This window comes from Triturus cristatus, chromosome 9, assembly GCF_964204655.1.
Source record: "Triturus cristatus chromosome 9, aTriCri1.1, whole genome shotgun sequence".
Lineage (NCBI taxonomy): Eukaryota > Metazoa > Chordata > Amphibia > Caudata > Salamandridae > Triturus > Triturus cristatus.
This window is the reverse complement of record NC_140592.1, coordinates 282,960,302-282,981,796: the sequence shown is the minus strand read 5'-3', so window position 1 is coordinate 282,981,796 and position 21,495 is coordinate 282,960,302. Positions and strand designations below refer to the sequence as shown.

Sequence of the window (21,495 nt, the reverse complement as noted above, 5' to 3'; positions counted from 1 at the left end):
GCTGTTCCCGTCAGTCACTGTGCTGAGAGCATCCCTTGAGGTGAGGTGATAGAGGCTTGCTGCTACATTTGTTTCACAGTTATGAGTCACGTCGGCACAAGTGCTGGTCCTCAACCACCGTATTTCTTTACCGGCGGTCACTGGGGACTAGCACCTCTAGCCCAAAGAGAGGTTATTGGCAATTTGCAGATGGCTGGAGGGCTCTCGGGTATCTTAGAGGCCCCACAGGTGTCAGGAAGGACAGCAGGTTGCAGAGGTCGAGTCTTGAGCAGTGGCAGGAGATTATGCCAGTTCCCTTTGCGTCAGATCTCAGTTCTGGAACCGCAGCGATCCTCTTCTGTCATATTCTTGCGTTCGTTGAATCTGCTTTCAGGGTCTGGGGTGCCACCTAATTACTAGATTTAGGAGAGTTAAAGGGGAGTAAATGGTAGGGACCAATGGGTCTCTTACCTGGGGTGTCTACACCCACTATTATATCACCCTCCTGTGGGGGGGGATAGGCCTAGCCCTGATTGGATAAGTCCCCCCATCTTCAAGATGGTGGGCACTGATCAAGGTGCTTAACTTCGCATCCAGCACCTGAGGGGTGGAGTTGGTGAAAGGGGGCACACCTCCAATTCTAACTTAGTTTTCCCGCCGGTTCCCCCGCCAAAAGTGGGTGTTTAAACCGGGAGCTGTCATCTACTGCTAGCAGCAGAGGCTGGGGTCGCAGTACAAAGGCAGCAGGGCCTTTGAAGCTTCCCTCTTGAGCACTGTGCTCATTCTGGGGGAGGAGGTGCGACACCTCCACCCTGGATGTGCTTTGTTTCTGGGCTCAGAGGGCAGGGGCTCTCGACCCAGGGGTCAATATGTCTGGTGGTGGCAGGCTGCCTGAAGCCAGGGAGAGCCCACACCGGGGTTGGTAGACTTTCAGGGGGCACCTCTGAGGTGCCCTCTGAGTCCATGTTTCAATGAATCCAACACTGGGTCAATGTGTGTTTATTGAGAGGAGTTGTTTTGTATTAAACACTCCTGGGTTCAGTGAAGCCTTAATGGTGCTGTGGAACTCGATCTGTTGAGTTTGCAGCCCATGTACTCTCTGTGGCTTCACTGGCACTTACAATATTTAAGAATAGACTTAACTATTGTAGGGGCATACCTGCTCAGGCAGTTATACCCACACCTGAGATATAATGCACCCTGCCTTAGGGCTTGTTAGGCCTGCTAGACTTACCCATACCTTAAGTAGTGCTGCTTTGATGTCGACTTGCTGTGTGCCATGTCGACTTTGTCGTTTTTTGTCTGCTCGAAGGCATGCAGGCTGCAGTAGCAGTTAGCATGGCCTTGGTGAAGGGTCCCTAGGGGGCCCTCTTCAGAGCCATTGCCCTAGGTACCAGGGGAACTATTGACTAGGGACTTACAGGGGGGTCTGAAGTTGTGCCAATCAGGGTACAGTTTGCGGGAAAGAACACTGGTACTAGGAACCTGGACAGCAGGGACCCAGTACTCTACAGTCAAAGTTGCATCAAAAGCCAGGTAAAAAGTAGGGAGAGGTACTGCAACTGAAACCCACTTTCCGACAGTACAATACCATTGCAAGATGAGCACTGCTATGTTTACTTTTGTTATGGTTTTCTTTTTTCTGCTTTTATTCTTTTATTTTAGCTTTCATATGTTGTTGAGTTTTTGTGAATGCAAGAATGAGTCAGTGGATGGATGAGTAGTTCCATGTGTGCAAAGATGAGTTGCAGAGCACGATGAACTAATGCATGCCTAGACCAATCTACGACACAAAAGTCACTTTCATTCATTAGTCAGACCTTTTGGCATTGCCAATGCTTGTTCAAAATAAGTATTTGGATGTTTTTTCAGCTCCAGTTGCATTTTATTATTATTGTGTGTGGGAGTTGTGAATGCTTCTATGACATTTTCATTGCTTCTTCCCACTGTTGTGTTTAACACCTGAACTTGTGTTTCAGCTGTTTGCCCCCCCCCCCCAAAAAAATGGTCTCTCAAAGTACTGTAAAGCAGTAATTTATTTGAAAGCTTAATCTTTTGTAATAATGAAGAAACACTGATAACAACAGAGGCAAATTGATTTGGAGTAATTTTAAAGCATCGTTTAAGGATGACCAGTATTCATTTGTAGGAAAATTGTTTTGATATTTCCTGAGCTGCTGTTGATTTCTAGGTAAAATGAAATGTTTTAGTGATCAATATTTGCATTATATATGATCCTTATCACGTAATGTTTCCTTTAAGAAATCAGCTCGGAAATATAGCAGGAAAAGATAACAGGTTTTCAATAGACCGTTTTTAGCATTTTTTACCTCTAATGTTTCAGTACCGGATCCTTTATCATATATGTGACAGATACAGAATAATGCTCAAATGTGGTTCATCATTGTGCCTATTGGCAACACAAGGTAGGGTTAGTCCCCTGTGCTATTGTGGTTCAGAGATAACAGGATCTTCTTGGCATCCATTTCGGCTTCCATTTTGGCAGGGTGTCTTGGCTCGTTATTTTATAAGCTTTAATAACGCAAGGAAAGTACATGCTGTAGAAGTTATGATGCTTGCGATTGAGCCAACGTTTCATAATTATACACAGATGCAACATCCTACACAGAAACAGAGAAGCATTTGCGACAACTTCTTTTTTTTAGTTCAAAGTGTTATTTCTGGTGTTTGAATAAAAGGGAAAATTGCATAAAGCAGAGCTCTCAGGTTTCCCAGGTCCATGTCGGATTAGCTCATCCGGTCCAGGATTTTTGCCCTCCATTCTGGGAAGTAGTCCTTGTTTTATAAAAAGATGTGGAGGACCACAAATCACAGAATGTAAAGCACAAAACCTGGACTGTATAAGGTACTCACACATGCACCTAGGATACTTGAGAGTTCTGTATACATTTAATGCGGATATTGTACTTAATGTGGGCTTTTCAGAGTCTTGGTCTTTCTAGAGCCCTGGCACCTTTCTTGAGACCAGAGTAAATAGAAAGGCCTGCAATGAAAACATCTACTGGTTGGCCATCCCTGTATTCTAGAATTAAAGGGTTGGTTTACCCACCCAGCAGTATGCCACAAAACTGAAAAATCATTAAAGGCCTTAAGAAAATGTAATCATAATAACTTTCCATGATCAATTTGCAGTGATTCCACTACATGCTGGCATACTCTTCAAGCCTCATTGTGAAATCAACAAGGCAAGCGAATACGCAGCATCCCCTGTCTCAAGGACAAACTGTTCATCTCAGAAAACACCTTCAAAGGCTGCAGAAGACTAATGTTGTGTTCTATACAATCACTCAGTATTGGAAGTGGGGATGTGCCAGCTGTAAGTGGACAGAATCATCACAGTTGTGATCCAGGCACATTTGTAAAGAAGCACTTGCAAAGGCTATAGGTTTGTCATTTGGCCATTGGCAACGGGAATTCCAAAGTGAGATCTTTGAATTGGAGAGAGAGCTAGAGAAAAGGTAATTTCTGTCACTACAACTTTATAAGACCACCAGTGAATGGTACGTCATGTGCTTTAGTTTGTCAGTTTCATAGTCTGTAGAACCTGAACATCCTCCCAGAGACGGGCAGCCTTTCACTAGACACCGATGTCACCGGAAAGCAGGTCGGCCTCATAGAAATCTTCACTCGATCTTCTCTTTGTGCCATCTACACGTTACAATCCACGTCTACAGATCCTATGTTTGACACTATGAAATCTGCTAAGTTCATAACTCACATTGGAGTACCCACAAACACATGGAAAGTTAATGCTGCATTCAAAAAGATTGTTTTCTGTATACAATGCATATATAGAGATAACGAATTAAATATGGTTCACGTGCTTTTCACATGTAAAATCGTTCATCATGCATTGCATCGCAGGTGGAAGGATACACAAGACCAGACAATGAAAGGACGTTGAGAACAAAATATACATGTGGGTTGAACCATAATGCTAGTGACATTGTCATATCAACGGCTGTAGAGTCCTGAGCCAAAGAAGCCAATGGCGGATGGACACTGGCTAATAGACCCTTTCTTTATCTATAGTGTATAGAATATTAATGTTTTACCTAAATGTGAGAAGTTCAGTTGTATGTCAAACTTGAAAAGGGATTCTAAATGGGGGATGCGGATAACTGGGCAAATGTGTGCGAACTTGAACTCCTTTTAATGAGAGGCAATTGAGAAGACACAACTCCACATTACCCTTTACAAGGAAAACCTTAGAAACCCAATGGAACCTACTAATAAATGTCATATAGTTTGACAGTATTTATTTCTGCCTCTGGATTGCTGGTGACAGGAGTTACAGCTAGTTGTAATGCATGTACCTCTGGAGGTAATTTCACCCCTGGTGGTAAAGTGGTGGAGTAGATTCCACTGCCAGAGGCAGAATAATGAGCTGCCCATCACATAATATGACCCATGGGCTTGTTGGAGTGTTATATGCGTTTCTCTCCTTTGTATTATATTCTGTTTTCTGAAGGTAAAGCGGGTTACTCAGAAAGGTTGACTTATTTCCTTGTACATATTCTTAAAATCTGAAAATCTAAGATGCAGAAGAATTTGTCCGACAGTAGTTACCCAAACAAATCTGCTTAGCATAGAAGTCGATTCTGATAAATCCGTAATTACTTTAGGACAGTGCCTTATTTGTCTGCTCTTTTGTTTCGTCCTAATATTTAAAGCTGCTTTAGCTATAATTTGTTTAAAGCCTAAATGTTTAGCACCTTAAAATAAAAACATTGTTCCGACACTTGAGAATCAAAATGAGGTGAAATTAGCGCCCCGTTAATATGTTATGTTATTTGTCCACCAAAATTGGAAGGGGTGGGAGTAAAAACCCAGCGTGTAAGGTTTTCGTCTGAGATGTGAAAATATTGTTCTGCTAATTGCGAAAGGGTTTTTATTTTAAGTACAGCGGCCAAACGCTGGTCCTGAGCGGCTAATTAGTGCGATTACTCCACAGCTGCATTAGTCTTCTTATCAAAAGGATCAGCCTCGTTTGGGAATGTTTCTCCTTGACAGGCCTTAAATAGCAGGATGGTGTTTTTCTTTTCTTTTTTTTTTTTAATAAGTCGTATGGTCAGGAACCCTGTTTGATCTTTCCAAAAATAATACTAAGACGTCTGTCTTGGTATCACTGCAGTCTGCTTCGAGTTCCCACACAATATTCGTTCTCCCACAGATGGCTTTTTCAAGTCGGTCCTTGGCCCCTGCAGCCCCTGAAGTTCGGATGGGGGGTGGGGTCCAAACCTTTGGGGGTGGGGGTGGGTTTTCAGCCCATGGCCAATAAATGTCTGTGAGGTAAAGAAACTAAGGTGCCTCGCTTCACATTCTGTAGGGGGATCCCATGATTTGGAGATATACCAATGCCTTGGAAATAAATATTGAGGGGCCATGACACTTGGAAACTAACACATGCCTCCAACATGCAATCACATATATTGCTAGCATCCTCTGGGTCCTAATGAGCCCTGATCCAGAGATTCATATATTCCAGAAAGGGCATTCCAAGGGTTTTATGTTTGTTCATATGTGTCTGTGTATTTATTCCAGCGTCTGCAGTTTGAATGTACATATTTCACTTACCAGACAGTAAAGTAAACGTGGACACGCAGTGCACCACACTGCAAAATAATTGTCTGCTTGTCTAGCCAAATAAATAGACCTTTTTTAGGTTGCTTCACCTGCAGAAAGTGCAATGTCTGCCTCTGTTCCTTAATCCTGAATCTGAGCATCTGTAGGGTTGGTGCTGCACTATTGCCTGCCTTTTCAAGAAATCCCCGGCCGGACTAGATCTCTGTTTGGCACATGTTCATATGATGGCTCCTTCATTCTAGCCTGTTATCTTTCCTCTTAGGTTCTGGGCTGATGGCCATCTGTATTGGACCTTGAACACAAAACATTTTCTGTGTTTGTGTGACACATTCATGGAACAAGAAACATTACGTTACAGTTCACAATGTCGCAAAAAGTCTTTATTACTCATTCAGCGTGTCACATACGTCTGCCGATTGTACAAGAAGAATGATTAACTTCTGCATGTGTAGTCTCTGATATGTGGGTAAATGCCACTTGCCATGCAAATGCAGTGCAATTGAGGTCAACACCCACCCAAAATTGTTCTTTGTGATGCTTTTCTCACACCTTTCTGCACTTCTAAACTTACACTTCAGTGATACACTCATGCAGGGTAGAGCAAAACCTTATACAGTAGGAATGTAGGTGAATCACATACACTTGCTTTCATGGACTTTCTTCTCTGTGTTAATGTAGCTCAGGGAAGCAGTTACAGATTGCTGCTTGCAGTGCAGAGAAGCATACCACACATCCAGAGATTCATGATTTTGTAAATTTCGAAACCTTCTGTTTAGTCTACTCTTATTTAACCGTACAAGGGTGTTATAACAAAATTCCCCAACTATGTCTTCTCTCAGATGTAGCTTCTCAATACCTGCTGCCAGAGGCAGCTGTATTTCTTTCTTGTCACTTATTTTTTTTTTTTAACTTGTTTTTACAGCTTTTCATGTCACTGTTGTAGGCCTCGTAGCTTTTTTTGCCTATAGGCCACACTTTAACTTGTCTTTAGTGTCATCATAAATTACATCTACAAGATGTTTGCATTTTACATATCCCAAGACACACAGAACTTCATCATACATTAATCTCAATCCAGCCAAATGATGCTGGCCCATTATTGTCAGCATCTTTAGTATTAAGATTGAGACAGACTCTAGTGTTCCGAGATCATCAATCTTTGCTTTATGTGTATTTTAAATTTCCCCAGCACTCTTCTTGCTAGTCTTTCTGACCACACACTAACTCTGTAGATTTGTCTTTAATACTATCAGCCTATCGGTCCGTTTATAGGAAGCTACAATTATTTTTGTACAAGCGTTTATTCTCTTGCTTTAAGCATGGCAGGCTGCTTTCTCACTTCTTACGGCCTCAGGCATGTCATGTTCAGACACTAAGGTTTGTTTTTAATCTACTACAAGGAGAAAGACCCCAACATTTACTAAGTCATTGATTTCTCTGCTAGACCATTATAATTTAGTATCCATTGATTGGGCAATTGTGTACAATAAGGGTATCTTGATTTATCAACAGTTATGTGTGGACTGTCTTTCTCAATATTGTTTGCAGTTTCGGTTATGATTAATAACAAAATTGTAACCATGCTTTCATAGTTGAGTGTCCGAAAAGATGCACAGTGCCTCTCAATTGTAACTAGTCAGGACATGTGCCTGAATGCATAGCCTGAACCATTCAGTTTAATCATCCCAACAGACAAAATTGTGCTTTTGTTTTTCCACAAGGCCCACTATTGAAATCCAACATTTCTGTCATGTTTGTACCCCCATATTACTGGTTAATGCCTTAAATGAGAAATACATCTGAACATAGTTTGTGTTTATGTATGTACTGGCTTACGGGTTAAAGACTAGATGTGATGTTCAATCTGGGTTTTTGGTATATACTATAAATACTATGCTGTTAAATCTTAGGCAATGTTTGAACAAGTTTGCAATTTATCATGTTTCGTTTTTTACTGGTAGTGAATCTACATTGTTTGTGTACATCATACATTTCATATCAGATTTCTGGAGGCATGGTGCAAATGTCACACCTCTTTCAATAAATCCATTTTCAATATCTGTATCCTTCTTCAACGAGACAGCTCACTGACACTGTAACTCAATGGAGCAGCCTTTTTAGCCAAAGAAGGATATCCCATTGTAAATCTACCTTTGTGTGCTGGTTTTTACTTGCAAGGAGGGCAAGGGCTGAAACCCTGGAACATATATTATCAATTGCAAAGATCAGTGGATAACGGAGATGCATTCAGTAGAACAAACAAAAAATTCTAATTACATAAGGTGTCCATAGAAGAATTTTGAATGGGATGTGTCAAGTCATAGAACATGAGTGAGAAAGAATGGGCACCACTAAAGTCTAGGATAATGGAGTTTTGTTATCTGTTATATAGAAGGATATCTTTCACAGTGATCATTTATGGTATAGGTCATGCTCGTTGAGACGGTCAATTAATTCTTCGATGTTGATACCAGATTTTACAAGACCTTAATGATGCATATCATTGTTTGGCTCAACAATTATACTATGAATATTAGTATAGACTGATGCACACATTCTTGTGATCATGTTATTATGTGACATAGGATTGATCTCTTGATTTCATACTTTAATACAAGATTGGCTCAAGTTTATCATAGATGTTTTGATTTTGATTTATACTGATTTCTCTTTAGAATATTGATCAAATTTAGGCACTTAGATGGATGATGAATAATGGAGTCATGTGTTGCCTTTCAACATTTTTAAATGTAGGACTTTCTTCCTTGGAGCCCTACTTTTATTTAAGCACTTTTGTGTTATTAACTCAGAATTTGTCTTCACTTAGAAGGCTGTAAACGCACTTACTTCGGCTCCCGGAGAAATTCCACAAAAGGTATATAGTTGGTGAAAAGCTTCAGTCATACTGCCTCAGCAGGCTGTGCCACCCTGTTAATTTCTCAGTACCATCTGTCTCTGCAGACCTGCCTGGCTAATCTGCCACTTTCCAAACTCTCTCGGATCTATCCTATTAAATGTGTTCTCTTTATAATGTTTTGTTAATACCTACTACCAGTATCTTATTGTTTCACAAAACCTCTGTTGTGCTGGCCAGAGAATAATTTCAACAGATTTTGCCATTTGTACACCTTCCACTAATTGAAATAATATGTTTTTTGAAAATAAAAAAATGTTTTAATTACTAAAATTAGTTTAGAAATGGTACTAAAGACCAAAATACAAAGAGCATCTCAAGCAATATTTTTTTTTCCGAACACCGTTAGTTTCTAATTATGCTGTGCTTGTGGAGTGTTTTTCACATCTCATCATAATTTCCTTCTCTTGTTAGAAGCAAGCTAAGTTCTTCACTGTGTCTGCATTATCACTATTTCTGGCTAATTAAGAAACTGAGCCTTTGCCACTTACCTTCCCACAGCAGTTCATGCGAGCATCCTGGCGCTGCCAAGCCGCCACTAAGCTCCTCCAGTATGACATCACGGATCTTGCTACGGCAGCAGCTCATGCGTGAACAGATGCGCCAGCAGGAGCGGCGCGAGCAGCAACAGAAGCAGCAAGCGGCTCAGTTCATGCAACAGAGAGTACCAGTCGGTCAGACCCCAGCCATCAACGTTAGCGTCCCGTCTAGCCTCCCCCCTTCCGCTCAGGTACCAATGGAGGTTCTCAAGGTATGTGAGTTTGCTCAGCCTTTCTATGCATCATGTTTATTTGTTTGCATTTTTTCTATCTGAAATATTCCAAAGCAGTGAACAACTCTTAACTCATATGTATGCATAGGGATAACCATTGTGATCTGAGGTGAGAACCTCCTGGCATTTAACCCAAATGTCTAATAAATAAAATGTCCTTTCTTTTTCAAGTGGTAGTTTAACTCTAAAAATAAAAAAGGATTGAACCAAATGTGCATATATTACAACTTGAACACACATTATTGCTGTGATTTGGCTTTGTATTTTTACTACCTACTTAAATTGAAGATTCAAACCAAGATTTTCCACTTATTTGTAAATAAAACTATTTCCGAAGAGGAGTGACAAATCTTGCACCCACATCTTCCCAGAAAGGCTCTGAAACGCACAAAGAGACTCCAGTTTTTGTGCGGCTTGCTACTTTATTTAATCCCTTTTTGCCCAAATGAGTTCACTGCTTTTACTAGTTTTGTCTCCTTGTTAGACGAGACAGTGCGGGAGCTTGTTAGGAGCACTCTACAGGGAGACAGCAGCGTCCTAATTACCGGAAAATTGTAACCTGCTTAGAATAGACCCGATTTCACACACTGAGACAGAGTCCAGATTTCAGGACCTTTTAATTAAAGGCAGCGAAAATATTTAAAATATGGATATAGCCACAGAGGGGCAATTACAAATCGAAACATAAGAGTAACCCTGTGGTTCTATTTTTAGATGTCTTCACTTTAATTTCAGTGTGAAATAAAGGTGGTGCACCCACTACATACACCATGACTGACAGGCTGAATAAATCACTTGCATGTATATTAAATAGCGAAAGAGTTGCGTAAGATTCCATTCTCGTTTGGATTTTATGTGTGCCAGCTTTGTGGGTTATTTAGATTCATTGTTAACGTAATTTTTCAGTTTTTTTAAAGAGGCAATGCCTTGGAAAGTTGGCTCTACCAGCTGCTGGAAGGTGGTATCTTTTGTGGGCGTCCAGTAAAGTTTTTAATAGGACGGATGACGCCTACTGCTAGCACAGCGATGGTTACATTTGGACTGACGTTGATCACAGGACCTTTTTTTTCTTTTTAAGGTTGCAAAGTGAGGTAAATTTGTGAGAAGCTGAGATTTTGGGTCTGAAGTTAAGATGAGTCGAGATTTCTGCATGAGCAAGGAGATGGGTGATCTTAATGAAGTTGTGCATATCTGACAGTGATTTAGGAAATCAAACTAAAATATTCAGATGTGTTTATTTTAATACCATATTCTTAAGCGTTTTGTGTTTTTTCAGTGTAAATAGTGTTAAATTCAGAATTGCTTTTGGGAGCTTATGAGCTTTTCATATCAGTACAGGTTGCTGAAAGAAGGGAGCAGCCACATGAATTGTCTGGCTAGTTAATGCATCAGGGATTGAAAGCACTTGATCAACCAGAAAAGAAGCACATGCTAGTTTCAAAAGGTGGTCCCAGGGCTGATCCTCCAACAAGGCAGTCCTTTGCGTTGCGGAGGGCACCACCAGCACAGGGCACCAGACAGCTGGCTGGAGCATTACGTATTCTAGGGAAGGAGTAGCAACCTCTTACACCTACCTCTTCCGTGTTCTCACTTCGATTTGAAGTTGGAAATAATTGTATTAGTTTATTGGGCATGGGGGTCTATAAAGTTGCCACGTATGAATCCAAAGTACGTAGCGGAGTAAATTCAGGTGAGGTCACAGGATAGAGAAATGGGAGTTGGACTGTGCAATGAGATAGATGCTTCTGTCAAGAAATTAGATTCCATAGAGCACAATGCCTGCTTGTTGGGAAACTGAGTAATAAGCCAGTGTATATAGCCTTTCTGGTTTTGGTGCCCTAACTGTTGATGCTTATTGGACATTAATTCAGTTCGAGCATTTGACTTACGTTCCCAGATTTTGATATAACAAGTGATAGCACTGTCATATTTGACTTCATAAACCTAATTGTTGACATTTCTGTGATGTTCTACACACAATTAAACATTTCAGTTCAGCGTTTGTTTTTCAATCCTGTCTTTAATTTCATAGTCAATTTGAAGTGCTCTCAAATTCTAGCTTTTCAAGTTATGCTGCGGCTCCTGCAACTGAGAAATACACTTTGAAATCAACTTGTTTAATTCAGTGCACCAATTTTTTCAGTCTTGGGTACAACACTCCTCGTTGACCATTTTCTTCTGCCATGTCCCAATCTTCTTTTCTCCATTCTGTGCCTCTCTGCCTATGTTCCAGAGTGTTGAAAATCAGGTCCTTTCTTCATCCCACACTATAACTTCAAGTTTCTCCGGACCACCATTTTTCTGTGCATCTCCCTTGCTGTGCAGTGATGAACGTCAACGATATGACAGGCCATCAGATAAAAGTTGATGATTCTCATTTTTGAGGACTGGCAAATATTTCTTATTTAGCTCAGAATCTAGATGTCCTCCTGTATCAACCACACACCATTGTAGCTAAACAAATAACTATGAATCTACTTGAAAGAGTCTACATCCCCAAAAATATGCCTTTTATTACCATTTTTAATAAAACTAAAAGACTTAAACATATGGGTTAGGAAGTTGCCTTTTCAGTTCCTGCGTTGCAAGAGAGCAAAATTCAGGCAAAGGTGTAATATAAAACAGATATCAAAGAGAAATAAATGCTCTTCTTATTCAAGCCAATGTATCAGGCATCCATTATGGGATGGTATAGATAGTGTAGTTAGGGCTAGGAAATATATACCGGTAATGAATAAGAGGAGATCCCAAAATGATTAAGGAATGGGGAAAACATCAATTTGGAGGCCTTGTAACATCATTACAGGGAAGTGTCATTTGAAAAGTAGCTTTTTCAAAAAGAGAGCCAGCAAGGGGATGAAATGGTTTTTCTCAAGTAGAGGCATGCATACCCTTGAAGCACACACCAAGGATTAAACTGAGGTTCACTGCTTTTTTAAACCTCTGTCTGCAAACACAGTAAGTGACATAGTCCATGTGCTTGCAGGACCTCGAGAACTAAACAGGTAGTTTTAAGTATACATTTGGCTTCATTGTGTAGCCATGGTAGTGGGATCAGGACACATGTGATATGGTTGAAGAGTCGCATGTCTGAGATAAGATATCCTGCAACTAATGCCTGAACATTGGTCTTGAAACTGGGTTCAGGTATAAAGTTCTAGATACCCCAAAGAAAACAGAACTGGTATTGTACATGTTTCATCATGTTTGTTTTAAACCGATAGGTCAAGATGCAGCTTCTCAACCCAACCAAAACAATGGAAGGGAACTATTTTTACAATGCTGAGAGGGTGTCCAATACAAAGGCCCTAATTACGATGTCAGTCAGAGTTGCCGCCGACCGACACCGTTTTGGTGGAGGAACCGACTGATCATATGTCAGCGGTTCCGCACACCGAATTACGATCCGACTGCATATAGCGCGGTCGGAAACTGCCATTTCTCAATGGGAACTTGTGCGGCGGGCGAAAACTGCCTGCAGCACAAGCTCCCATTTAGAAATGGGAGTTTGTGAACATCTCTGCACTGTGTGGCAGGTAAGGATGCAGGGAAGTTCCCAATCCCAGATGTGGAGGGCCAGGGGGCTCTGCTAGGGGCCCCCGATGTTGCTATCCGACAGCCTTTCTATGTCGGAAAGTCCGACATAGAAAGGCTTTCGGAAACCGACATCATAATTCCGATGGTGGAAACACCGTCCTTAAGGGTTTATGGTAAATTTTCGTCCGACCGATAGGCTCCATAAGCCTGTCAGAAAGCGTTGGTAGGTCCCTCCGACTGCTGCCTCTGACAGCACGCATCGTAATGCGTCGGCCAGACCGCAGCAGTAGATGCGATTTGGATCGCAACCGACAAGCCGTTGGTTGCGGCCCGCACCGCATCGTAACTAGGCCCATAGTGTTAACCAAAGTGATCAAATTGTAAGATCAAAAGAAGCTGAGGGGATGAGAAGGAATTCTATCTCCTGGGAGGTGCTGTGAAATCCAGTTCATAGTATTTTGTCGATGATATGCAGAAGTGGCAGAATAGCGAATTCAGAGGACAACTTTTAGTACAGCTATTTAAGGTGCACAATGTCTGTATTACATAGTAATTCACTAATTGATTACATTTAAAGATATAACTTGTTTAGTTTTTGTAAAGTCACTTTGTAGCACTGCTGTCGCATGAAGAAGTTGAAAAGAATTTGAGCCAGAGGGCTTCACCACTGAACGGGGAGACAGATTGAGGTGTGGCAGAAGACCTCTGAAGGTTGAGACAAGCTCACTCTTTTAGTAGTTATTTCTTAGTCAACGGAGCTCTGTCCTTATTTCTTTAGCGCACAGTCCTAGGCCTTTAGGTGAAGGATGTGAAGCCTTTCTTGAACAAGTGGGTTTTCAATTTTTCTTCTTGAATGATGCCAGATATATGAGAGGGTCCTCTGGTATAATTGCAGAGGGTTTCCTTAGATGTGTTCCAATCACCCAAATCATGAATCAAAAGCAGTTGACGTATTGCAAAGGAGCAGTAGGTAGGAATTACCTCTTTCTGGAGTACAATGGGCATTATGCATGATTTATAACGTGGTGGCTTCAATACTACAACCAGAAATAAGAGTTGGTTAGAATTCATTCATAAGATTGTGATGTATCTTTTTATCAGAAACCACATAGATGTTGAAGACTGTGACTGAAAATGGGAGACCCCTCCCTCATTATGTAGCAATTATTGAGGGTGACTGGGTCAGTGTTTGCTTTTTTTGCAGGAGGATAAACTTGACCATACTTTTAGGCAAATCATAACATTTTACCCTGGGACACAAGTGCTAATTAATAATAACCTTAATTTACAATGTTGGTCCAGTAGGGAGAGATTTGATGGATTATAGTCTTGATGAGGGCAGCTGGTTTTGGGTCATCTGATTAAATAGAAGGTTTGAGCCCTGCAATGATGGGGCTACAATTTGTGAGAGTGATCGTGTCAAAGGCATGCCAGCTGGAGGGAGATATATATTGGGAAACATAGGGTCCAAAGATGGCCAGAGTGCGGCAAAACATACGTGATTAAAATAGCATAGCATAGTGGGAGGTCTTTCTTTAAGTAAAAGAGTACAAGCAATTTATTGCATTTTGCAGCAAATAGTAAAAGATATCCATATTTGCAAAACCCTAGGCTATGTAAAATGGGTGATTTAATTGAAGGTTTACATAATTTGGTTAGCCTTTATCAGTATAATTTATGTTTGTCCTCTGCTGAAGTTTTTGTAGGCATACACTTAAGACCATCATCTTGTAGGAGCTGATTACCTGCTAATGGCACAGCATAAATTAAGGTATGGGGAGAGTGACTTGGTGCAGAGTGAGAATGAGCAGTAAAGCAAACATAGTTAACTTATGTTTCAGAGTAAAACGTGCATATTTAAATTTCAGTATCACTACGGTATAGCTCGTGGTGGTAACCATTTAGCAACAGTTGTACATTGGAGTCATGGCCTGGTAGCCTTGGTACCTGAAGTGAAAATAGTTTGGGGTGGATAGAATGAAGATTTTTCAACAAAATTAGAAGACAAAGTAGAAAGATGCGTTTTGAGAAGCCACCTGAGGTGGATATTTTCTTACAGTAGATATGGATGTAAAAATGATTGTCACCCATTCTTGTGTTGGATCTGCAAATCCACAAATAAGTAACGTGTAATGTTTTGCGAGATGGTCAGACCTTGACCTGTAAGAGTAAGTGATCTGGATGATTGCCTAAAATGCTTACCTTTGTGTAATGTTTGTCTTAGGAATGCATGGTAAGTGGTAATATAGGTTGCTGCAACATGAGTAAGGATCCCACTAATAAGTGCTCGATAAACTATAGCGTTTAGGTAGGAAACAACAATTTTATCTCTCATTATAACACTAGTTGTGCCCAAAACAGGCTTCAAATCCTTTGTTGTTATGACTATATAGAGAATTGCAGGGTAGATGAATCCAGTGAATCAGTCCTACTTGTGTCAGGCATATATATCTTCAGAGTAGTCAGGCTGAAACTAGCCTTTGAAGCCCTTGCGGAAAACAATGTTTAACTTCGTTTAACCTGTCGGTAGTTTGTTCATAAGGATATCAGCCAATAACGCTGAAGCTTGTTGGAAGAGGGGGAAGAAGATGTCGCTGAGTCCGTACCCCATTCTAGTTCACTCATCCTAATTTCCAGTGCACTCAAACTCTGGTCCTTTCTTCACCCACTCCCTGATTTCTTGTTACTCTGGGCCCCCAGTTGCAGGTCCACCCAGTCTCCAAATCTGCTACAAATTAAAATGATGAAGGGCTATGACATAAGCGCTCAATTAGATAGCATGATGGGTACATGTCAAAGGTATTGCTTCTGATTATTCAGGACAGACAACTGTTTTTGTATGTATTGCAGAGTGTCGTCACAGCGGGTAAGATCCGAACCACGTCATGCCATGTGATGATTCAAAATGTCTTGCATGAATTTTGAAAATATGGGTATTATAAAGGGATTACCACAACTTTCTCTCTTCCACCAGTAACCATTCAGGGCTGGCTTGGTGTTGTAGCAGGTTTTCTTTATACCACTGACGAGCTCAGTTGTGTAGTTTTAAATGTGCTTAATAAAGAGCATGGTAAGCCTCTCAAAATGCATTGATTTAAACATTTTAGAACTTCTTTCATTTTGATATTCAGTTAGTGAAACAATTACTTACTGGGAGCTGGTGGGAAGGACCATTTGCACACACATCATTAAAAAAGGTTTTTTAATTAAGAACTCCCGGGGGACCCGGCAGGGCTGCCCCCTTGCCCTGGCTGTGGAACCACTGGTGGAACGGTTTCACCTGGGTAGGAGAGGGCTGGGACTGACCTTTGGCGGGCGACAGCACCACATCTCTTTATACGCAGACGACTTGTTGCTGTACCTTACGGAGGCAGTTGAGGAAGCCACTGAGGCTCTACGAATACTTGGCGACTTTGCTCTCCTTTCGGGCCTTAAGGTCAATACAACTAATACCTATTTGTTTCCCATAGCTGGGCCTCTGCCCAGGACGGAGGCGCTGCCGACCGACACTCTCTTGGCACAGCGTACCTTTAAATACCTGGGCATACATATTTTTCATGACCTAGATGATCTGAAGGATGGGAATCTGGGAAGGGCGTTGCGTTCCCTTCGCTCTTGTGTTCAGTTCTGTAGCGTGCTGCAAATGCCCATCATTGCCCAGATTACACTGTCCAAAATGGTTGTGTTACCCCGGCAGTTGTACTTTTTCTTGAATCTCCCGGGTTTGATGGCAAGAAGCTGGTTTCGACCTTTACATGCACTCCTGCGGTAGCTGGTTTGGGGTGACAGATGCTCAATGGTTTCCTTCCAAATTCTACAGCGCCCTATGTCGGAGGGAGGACTTGGGGTGCCGAATTTTGAATTTTATATGTTGGTCGCCCAATTACAATGGTTGGCCCAGTGGGTAGAGGGAGTGAACGAGGAGGGAACGTGCCTGGAGGACCAGGCATCGAGTCGCGGGCTGGTAGCGGCTAAGCTCCTACTACCAGTTACATCCACCCCTTACTGCTCCCTGCTACAGCGCATGGCCTTCCAGACGTGGAGACGATGTTGCAGTGGAAGGCAACATCCTGCAAAGTACTCCCCTTTGCTACCTTTGGTGGGGCTGCCACACAGGGGCCCTCCATCTGTATTCACGAGTGCCCAGCTGGCCAGATGGTCGGAGGCCGGATTGGATAATGTTGGGGACTGCTACTTAGATAAGGCACTGATCCCTTTCACAGAACTGGTAGATGGTAGTGGGCTCCCCCCAGGTCAGTTCCTGCACTACAAAGCGTTGACGTGCATGTTTGCGCACTTATGGGGCTCTGGGAGGGAGGAACCTGATATGCACCCTGTCCTCCATGGTTTATTCACCCTTGGCACCGCGAGACACCTGGTGAAATAGCTTTATGCCACATTAGTGGAGGCTTCCACTGGCCCCCTAGATGGACTGTGGGCGTGTTGGGACAGGATTGGGGGCAGAATCCTTACCGGCTCTGGGTGGGGTAAGGTTCTGCGCTATTCGGGGAAGGTCTACCAGATCACCCAACTGAAATATATTGAATTTAACTACACACATATGACCTATAAGACGCCACACCTGCTTAACATGACATATGGAGGGGAGGTGTGACAGTGTCCAAGATGTGCCCACCTGGAAAATGACTTTGGCCTCATGACTTGGGATTGCCAATGGGTGCGTCCTTTCTGGGAGGCGGTGTTGGTCAAAATCAAAGACATGCTTGGCAGGGAGCTGGCCTTAACAATTCAGACGTGCCTGCTGGGTCTCTTCCCCAGGCCACTTAAGCGCAAAGTTGGGAATCGTTTGATAGATCTTGCGCTGGGCCTCGCTAAGCGCAGGATAGCAATGGAGTGGAAATCCTCGAGGGAGCCACAGGTTGCAGCGTGGACTAGGGATGTTATTGCATGGGCGGGGGCAGAGCACCAGCATGGGAGGAGGCCAGGGGAGTGAGAATGCGCCTGATTGCTGAGCAATGGAAAGAGGCAACGGCTAAATGGGAGAAACCGGCGGGATCTGGCAGTGAGGGAGGAGAGTCGGATCACGAACAACAAATAGATGCCGCAGCACAAGTCGCTCATCCAGGGTCTTCTGGGGCACCAGAGGTCTGATCTATGGGGAGGGGGTGCATGGGCTTGAGAAGTCCCTGGGAGTGTCTGGCTATAGATACAAGAGGGATGCCTGCTGTGGGGGGCGGCGCCCTACCGGACCCGCTCTTGGGCTGTTTATGCTTTCAACCCCATTAGATGTCAGTGCTCTGACATATCCACACCACTCCTCTGCACAAGTTACTCACTCGTTCTTTCTTTTTTCCTTTTTTCTCTTTTTTCCCTTTTCCTGGGTTTGAAGATTGTTAATGGCACGATATGATCACATTTACAAATACATATGCATACGATGGACCTATATTGGACGACTCTCCACATAATTGCCATGATATACCTGTCTTGATCGTGCAAGTACTCACAAATGTAGACCGTAATGGATAATGTACCTTGTTTTGTTTTTCCTTTATCCCTCTTGTACTTAAAGTATCGATTTATATAAAATGCCAATAAAAATATCTTAATAAAAAAAATAAGGTTTTGAATGAAAAATATCGTAGGAGAGGAGGCTTACCATCACTTACAATGCATGCAGCTAATAAAAATCGAGGTTGCATTGAGAAGGTTTTGAAAGGCAAAAACATTAAAAGGGAATGAAGGAGATCCACCGGTGACATTAAAAAAAGAAAAAAAAAGGCAGAGTGAGCATTCTTATCCAGAACTCTGTGTAATAGATACAAGGTTTGAACCTGTAAACAGAATACCCTTTTAGCAAAAGCTGCAGGCACTTGCACTCTTTTTGTAATGCGTCCACAATGAGTACCTATGGTATTGTCAGATTTGATTTTTAAAGTTCTGTAAAAGTACAGGTATTATGTTTTTTCACTTCTTATCCGTGACCCTGAACAAATAGTAAAACACTTTTTCTATTCTCACTTATGTATTCATGCATCAGGATTGAGTTCACCTTTAAGTCTAGGCTCTTTTCTCTTTGCCTATTTTCTTCATTTGTGAGCTGTGGGTAAGGTAATTGTTTTTAAGGGAGTATTTTTGTGTTTTGTTACCGACTTTCCCCAATCTCCTTCCAGGTTAGGGTAGGAATTTTGTGTTGAAAGAAGCCCAGAGTGAAGAGACATGGGCATGTGATATGGACCGGGCCATGCCCTGAATCCAAAGCTTGAATGTCATGGCATAGTCCATACTGACCGAGCTGGGGCAGACAGAGTTGGGTTTTCTTGGAGTGTGACCTTTGGCAAGCAATGAACTCACAGTTCTTCTGACCATGGTCAAATCCCATATTAAACGGTCTTCTACAGCAGAGGGATTGAGTCCATGGCTTTTGGCCACAGCCTTGCCCAGAGTTGACAGAGTATGGCCACAACACATCAGACACTATGGCCGAGGTGATTTGAATTTGAATTTGTAAAAATTTATAGAGCGCACGTTCACTATGCAGTTTCTTGGCGCTGGAGGGATTCCTGGGCAGGGAAGGGCCTGGGAGGCTAGGGGGCTACGGACTAAAAGCTTGCTGGAACAATAGGGTCTTAAGGGCCTTGCGGAACTCCATATACGAGGGGGAGAGTCGGATGGTGAGCGGGAGGGTGTTCCAGAAAGTGGGCGCGAGGACCGAGAATTTCTGGCCTCCCGATCTTTGTTTCTTGAAACGGGGAATGACAAGTAGGGATTTGGTGGATGAGCGTAGGTCTCTAGAAGGGCAGTAATTAGTGATAGCAGAGTTGATAAAAGCAGGAGCTGTGCCCGCCCGAGCTTGAAAAGTAAGGCAACCAAGTTTGAAAAGGGCCCGTTGTTTGATGTGAAGCCAATGAAGGGCAGTGAGGAGGGGAGAGGAATGGTGAGATTTGGATAGGCCATGTACCAGGCAAGCTGCCTGGTTCTGCACCAGTTGAAGGCGGTGAAGTGCATAGGCGGGAGCACCATTATAAATAATGTTTCCGTAGTCGATCTTAGATAAGACCATGGCCATTACAATCAATTTGAGTGCAGAGAGAGAGAAAAACCGGGATACTTTCCTAATGATACGCAAGGAGAAGAAACAAGAAGAAACAACGGAACTGATGTGGGAATGAAGTGTCAAATGATAATTGAGTGTGATACCAAGGGTCTTAACTGAATGAGAAGGGGTGGGAGGTAAACCAAGAGAGGGGGGCCAAAATGAGGGAGACAAAGGGTTACCACTGCCGCCAGTCAGTACCAGCTCTGTTTTGTCCGGGTTGAGTTTGAGATGGTTCGCATTCATCCAATCCCGGATAAACAGCATGACGGACTGGAAGCTAGTGATACCTAATGAGGGGGAGGAGAAATTAAAAATAAGTTGGAGGTCATCGGCATAGTTGTAGACTGTGACCTCCATTTGTTGCAATGCAAAAATAAGGGGAAAAATATAAAGGTTAAATAAAAGGGGGGAAAGAGAGGAGCCCTGAGGGACACCACATTGCACTCTATGAGGCGGGGCAGAGAATTCGGCCAGGTGGACAGCCTGGGTGCGGTCTGCCAGGAAGGAGCCTATCCAGGCCAACACCTGTCCCCCTATGCCCGCCGCCCTGACACGGGACAAGAGGATGGAATGGTCCACCGTGTCAAAAGCGGCGAACAAATCCAGGAGGACAAGGGCCAGGGGGGTGTTGGTATCAAGCCCCTCCCAGAGTTGGTCCATGACCGAAATGATCACCTTCTCAGTGGAGTGACGGGGACGAAAGCCCGCCTGGCAGGGTGCAAGGTAGTTACTGTCCTCTATAAAAGAGCTGAGCGCCTGGGTAACATGGGACTCAGCTACCTTTCCCAAATAAGGGAGAAGGGATATAGGGCGGTAGTTTGCCGGGGAAGCAGGGTCCGCTCCGGGTTTTTTTAATATGGGAAGGATTATGGCAGTCTTGAAGGGGGCAGGGACAAGGCCATATGTGAAACAATCATTCAGGAGAGTGCGGACAGGGGATGGGCACTCAGCAAAAATCTGACGGAGAGTTCGTGCCGGACAGGTGTCAGCTGGAGAGCCCGACTTGACATGCCTAAGTAGGGGGGGCAGAGTTTCTCTGGTCAGTGCGGGAATAGAGGTGAGGGACAAATTATTACCAGGTGGTTGGGGGTGGGTGAAGGTGGGCGAAGGGGAGGGAATGTTGGCTTTAATGCAAACTATTTTTTCGATGAAAAATTTGTTAAGCGAGTCGCATAGGGCCTGAGAGGGGGGGATCTTGGGCAGGGTTCTGTCCGATAATGCCAGCTCGTGGACGGTGGCAAAAATCTCGCGTGGCTGGCTTTCTGCAGCTAGAATACGCCCCGTAAAATATTCTGTCTTGGCTGCTAAAATGGCTTGTTTATATTCGCTAAGTGTAGTAACATAATGTAGCCTCCGGGTCGGGCAGTATGCTCTTCTCCAAGCTCGTTCGGCCTGCCGTGCCTCCAGTTTCTTGGCTTTGAGGCCAGGGCTGAACCACTTGTTGGCACTGTGAGTGGCCACTAGGTCGCAGGCTTTGGCAAGCCAGCGATCTAGGATGGTAGTCTGAAGGTGTGGAGTCGAGCCCGATAAATCCGAGCAGGTGGCAATTAGCGAGTTGCACAAGGATGGAATGTCGACTCGGTTCCAATTCCTTGCCCAGATGTTATTGGGGAAGGAAGGTGTTAT

General features: G+C 43.1%; 1 protein-coding gene across 11 annotated transcripts in view; it reads left to right on the top strand.

The window, feature by feature from the left end:
* The window catches only part of MITF (melanocyte inducing transcription factor), a 690,636-nt gene that overhangs the window by 469,359 nt on the left and 199,782 nt on the right, over positions 1–21,495 (top strand). For all 11 annotated transcript variants that reach the window (XM_085624958.1, XM_085624950.1, XM_085624957.1 and 8 more), the window contains exon 2: positions 9,002–9,251. In XM_085624958.1, the coding sequence (XP_085481084.1) occupies positions 9,002–9,251 (250 nt within the window). The remainder of the gene's footprint in view (positions 1–9,001; positions 9,252–21,495) is intronic.